The sequence below is a fragment of the Propithecus coquereli genome, unplaced genomic scaffold, assembly GCF_000956105.1.
Source record: "Propithecus coquereli isolate 6110/MARCELLA unplaced genomic scaffold, Pcoq_1.0 Scaffold14, whole genome shotgun sequence".
In the NCBI taxonomy this organism is placed as follows: Eukaryota; Metazoa; Chordata; class Mammalia; order Primates; family Indriidae; genus Propithecus; species Propithecus coquereli.
In genome coordinates, this window is record NW_012138302.1 from 5,392,405 (window position 1) to 5,398,229 (window position 5,825).

Sequence of the window (5,825 nt, forward strand, 5' to 3'; positions counted from 1 at the left end):
AGGCCAAAGGATCCACTTCTCTAGACAAAGATGGTTGAAGACAGGCACCAATTGTGTTATTTCCAAATTTATGTTACTATAGGGCACATTGGCATAAAGTTATATCGTATCAGCCTCATCAAATTGTTGAAGCATTGAGTTAAACAAGCTGTTAAATCAGCGCCTGACACAAAGTAAGTGCTCAATAATAGTTCCAATTGTTCACTGGCCACAGAACTATTGGAATGGATACAGCAATGCAAAACCATCAAGTAATTCAGGAATCACATTTTGACCAATACAACTTGATTTGGTTTTCAGCTTCTTATAAGACAAAAGCTACTTTTCATTTACTTTAACCTTGAGATCCACTGGTGCTAAATAAAAGAGGCATTGACAGCAAGCTGTAAGCATGCAAAGATACATACTAACAATAAACTCACTGGTTGGATTAGGAGGAAAAAAACGATAAGGTTAACAACTGTGATCCCCATTCTTATGGAAATTCATAAATAAGAAGAGGCATAGAAGAAGATAACTTAAAAGTGTTTGAAGTAAAAGTTCAAAAGCTACCAGTAGAAACAAAGCAACTAGTTGATACTCCTGCTTTATATACTGTACTTTGGTATACCTAAAAAGTTGTTTAAATCATATTTATACATTGAAATGTATTTTACCAATGAATTTCCATGTAATCTCAGTGGATGCTTTTTCAGTAAAAAAAAAAAGTGGCTACCACATAAATTATAAAATTACATTCAAGAGTATGACCATTAACTCCAGGATGTAATTTTTTCTAACATATAATCCAGAGTCATTATGAATATTTTTGCTTTAAGAAAAAAAAATTTTAACTTGAAACACTTTCAAAGTTACAGAAAAGTTGCAAGAATAGTTCAAAGAATTTCTGTACAAGATGTAAAAAGTTTTATACAACAGACACCATAAAAAATTCAAAGACAAGAACTAACCCGAAGAAGACATTTATTTCATACATCTACACACACACACACACACACACACACACATACACACACACACACACACACGCGCGAGAAAAATGATTAAAACGTAGCATACTGTTGTGGCAGACAGATTTTAAGGTAATCCCTATGAACATCACCATCTCCTGGTGTTCAGGTCCTTGAGTGTATACAATCCCCTCCCCTTGAGAATGGGCAAGACCTGTGACTTGCTTCTAACCAGTAATATGGCAAATGTGATAGGATGTCACTCTTGTACTTATGTTTTATGTATATGTAAGATTCTGTCTTGCTAGCAGATATACTAGCCAGACTGTGTCTCACTGACTTGGAAGAACCAAGCTATCACGTTTTAGTATACAGCCACGTTGGAGAAGCCACATGATAAGAAATTGCCGAGTAGACTCTAGGAGCTGAGGGTGGCTTCCAACCAGAAACTGAAGCCCTCAGTTTTGCAGATGCAAGCAAATTAGTTCTGCCAACAGCCTGAGGGAACTGGGAAATAGATACTTCATGGGTGGCACCTCTAATTCTGCAGCCCAGCTGACACCTGGATTGCAGCCTTCCCAACCGAGCAGAATACCTAGATAAGATGTGCCCAGACTTCTGATCTAAAGACACTATGCAATGTGTGTTTAAGTAATTACCACTTGTGTTCATTTGTTACACAGCATAGAAAACTAATATAACTGTTTATTTAAAAATCATACAAATTATCACAAAAAAGATAATCAATCCATTAGAAACATGGGGGAAAGAAGTGAACAAGCAATTTTGAAAAGAAATATAATGATCAATAAATATAAAGAAAGATGCTCAACATCACAAGTACTTAAGGAAATGTAAATTCTAAGAATCTGGTATTATTAAGTGTTTGGTCAAGGTAAGTAGAAATAGACATTCTGGTGTTAGTGTCCATTAAAACTGTCTACTTTAGATTCCTACTTTTAGGAGTCTACATAGAAAAAACGTGCACATGTGCACAGGAGAAATATACTTTATTTAATCATTCCCCTGCTAAGAGACATTTAAAGTATTTCAGGTTCCTCTTCCATTTGAAATACTCCATACTCTGATGAGGGAACAGTCAACCTATTAACAGAAAGTTTAACATAAAGTTCTTGCATGAAACTCTCTGATAAAGGAGTTCTATAAAAGCAGTGACCAAAGCAATCAACAGAAAAATATGAACAGTTTATAAAGCCAGTCTCCCAAATAATCTACCAGCCATCCAGTGAGTCAATAAATAATATCATCAATTGTTATCAGAATATATTCAATAAAAATGACACAGGCATAAATTTCTATGAAGCTATAACCACAACTAACATTTATTGAGAGCACTGGTCTAAGTACTTTACATGTATCATTTTATTCAACTCTCACAGTAACCCAGTGAAATATGTAGTCTATTATTTCCATTCTACAAGTGATAAAACTGTGGTAGAGAATGTTAAATAATTTGCCAAAGGTCACAACAGCTAGTAAATACAAGAGTAAAGCTAGGATCTGAACTCAGGCAGTCTAACTCCAGCACCTGTACTCTTCACCAGTGAGCTACTGCTTTTTTATATCTCATATCTCTAAAAGAGAAACTTTGTGAAATCTCCAGGTAGACTTGTACATAAAATTAAGGTTAATCACCACTGTTCAAGTGACTGGGAGCAATAATAATTAATAAAAATTTCTATGAAATTCTCTGAGTTCTAAAAAACAGAAGGTTCCATATATGCTGTACGGTAAAACCAATGAAGAGTAGAGTTGACCTCCTCCTTCACAATACACAGTGAAAGCAAGGAAATAAGACTATGTGAAAAAGAACATCTAAATAATCATTGCTTCAACAAATTTTTACTGAGGGTCTACAATGTGCCATGCCTTATATTAGATGCAGGGTATTCAAAGATGAACCAAAAGGACATAGGTGAATTTTTCAGAGTAAAAACAAGTCCTATTATTATAGGCTTCTCCCCTTGGTCCCCTTTCTGGCTCCACAAATCTGCTATTGCCAAGGCTCCCTTCTATTTTTACCTATAGCTATAATCATAGTGATCTTTAGTGGGAGAAGCAGTGGATGAGGGAACAGGGAAGAAATATTTTTAACCCATAATGGTATTTCCATAGTTTATGCCCAGAGGAGTTTCTAGGACATATAGTGCTCTATCATCAAAGTTCTAGTTCAGTAGCATATCCCAGCTGAGTATATGGGTAACTTTCAGAACCATGAAATTTCAAAGATGGGCTTACAATATGCAAGGCATATAAGTGTTACCAGTATGCAAGAGATGAAGATGCGCAAGATGAAGAAAATAGCATGTTCTCCTTCTAAATATTTTCAAACAATATATATTAACTGACTGTGATAAACAATAAAATCAAGTTAAAATTATCCATACCATTGTTTGATTGGTAAATTAAAAGTAATTTCTTGCCAATGTCTCTGAGCTTCATAATCACCAAACATAGGGGGTTTTCCAGCACCTAAGATAAAAGGTAAAAAGAGCAAAACAACAATGTACTTTAGCATATCGGTGATTTTTATTTCTTTAAGAAAATTTTCTAAATTATAGAGACAGTGTAGGTTAGGGAAAGTACACAGGAGTTACCAAAAAAGTCAGAGAGATGAGGCCTGAATCCTAGCATTGCTAGCACACTGCATGACTATATGACATTGGGCAAATTACTTAATCTCCCTAAGCTTCAGCACATTAAAAACAGGATCAATACAATCTTCCCTATAGAGGATTAAGGGAATAAGTAAGGTAATAGATATAAAATACCCAATACAGTGCCTGGTATGCGGTAAGCATTCAAAGAATAGAAGCTATTGTTAACATTACAATCATCCCTTATTAGCCATGGGGGATTGGTTCCAGGACCCCACCACCCCCCATGGATACCAAAATCCATGGATACTCAAGTCTCTTCTATAAAATGGCATAGTATTTGCATACAACCTACGCACATCCTCTTGTATACTTTAAGTCATCTACAGATTATAATACTTATAACCTAATACAATGTAAATGCTGTGTAAATAGTTGTTATACTGTATTGTTCAGGGAATAATGACAAGGAAAAAAGTCTTGCGTGTTCAGTACAGATGCAACTATCCTTTTTTTTATTTGTGTCCCCAATATGTTCAATCAGTGGCTGGCTGAATCCACAGATGCAGAACCCACAGATAGCGGGCCAACTACACTTAGCTAATAATAATTACAAGAAACCCAAGTTTATTTTTACTTCATGGGAAAGACTGTCAACTATATGTCCAATAAGTATCATAAAATAACAATGAATACCTGCATTTTACAAAGGGCTTATGCAAACTTAATATACAAATAACTTAAAGTCAAGTATAGAATCAAAAACAGAGTATATAATACAAAGACATTAATGAGTTCAGACTTTGTAGTCAAATGAATTATATAAAAACTGTCAGTTTATAGTTTGATTTTAATTTAAAAATTTCAAATAAGGGATAACAGACCTTTAATAACTAACACTTGATAGTGTCTACTATGTGCCAAATACAAGAAGCCTATGAACCTATGAAATAGGTATTATTATTACCCCTACTTTACAGCTGGAAAAATGGAGGCAATGGTCACTCAGGTAATAAGTAGCAGAGTATGGATTTGAACTCAGGCAGACTGGCTCCATAATCCATGCTCTTAGCTCCTACTCTGAAATGCTGTACAACTTGGTTAAAGTAGATTATTATCCTTAAATCATTTTAAATGACATAAAGGTATTTCCATTTAGAAAAGAGTAAACACCCACTCACTATTTAATTAACAGTTGACAACAAAATTGTGAGAAAGCTCAAAGAGCTACAGTATAGCCACAGATTATTAAACTGGCATGTAAGGCGAAAATCACATATAGTCAAATATACTCATTAATCCATTGGGAAAGTGTGCCACATTGAAGAATGACATATTATTGCTCACTGAAATGTAACCTAGCTCTTCTCCAGTTTGGGAACACTACATTAAGTAGATTGCTTGCATTTAATAGTTGAATTATACCAATATTCTTTAAATGCTAGAATCTCCATCCAAGAAGATACTCCCACTATGAGATAATCATAGGAAAAGTAGATTAATTTCTCTATAGCATATAAACATTCAGTGACTGGCACAAAATTAACCACAGTATACATACACATGTGTTTGTATACACACACACCTGTTTCTCAGAAAGAACCATGTAATAATATTCATCTTTGTATTCTCAGGATGTAGTAGCACCTAGTAGATTCTCAGTGAACGGTGAAATTGCAAGGAAGCTGATATAATCAGTGTGACATAGCAAGGATTTTAAGTTCAAAAGACTTGAGTTTGTGAGTTCCTAATTGTCCACTTACTGGATGTGCAATATTAATTTGTGATGACAGACCAGTTAATTATGCCTGCTTTAACATGATGCCCACATATTGGTTCTTGCCTAAAAACATCTTCAAGTTACTGTCTGGCACTTTGAAACTCTAAGCCTCTGTTCATGCTGCTTACTACTCCCTATTCTATACCGTTCTTCTATCAACTCATACCCAGCCTTCAAGAATCATCTCAAATCTTAAATCCTCCATGAAACCTTCCTTTATAAATTAAAAGCATATTGATTATTAATTACTGACTTCTCATAATATACTTTCAGTATCATATGCTTTGTCATATAACTATACTATTTCCTAATTACTACCCAAATTTTAGTTCCTATACACAGAGAAGTTGATTTTCTAGAGCTCAAAGGAAATATATTGCTAAGCATATACTTTAAAAACTTGTTTAATTAAACTGAATGGGAGAGAATGGCCCGCAATAAAAATATTTTTAAAAAGGAAAAGAATTCCTCAATGAA

The 5,825-nt window shown here is 34.4% G+C and overlaps 1 protein-coding gene across 1 annotated transcript in view; it reads right to left on the reverse strand.

The window, feature by feature from the left end:
• The window catches only part of ALG6 (ALG6, alpha-1,3-glucosyltransferase), a 58,452-nt gene that overhangs the window by 36,859 nt on the left and 15,768 nt on the right, over positions 1 to 5,825 (reverse strand). The window contains exon 2 of the mRNA XM_012639327.1: positions 3,359 to 3,443. Coding sequence (XP_012494781.1) covers positions 3,359 to 3,443 — 85 coding nt within the window. The remainder of the gene's footprint in view (positions 1 to 3,358; positions 3,444 to 5,825) is intronic.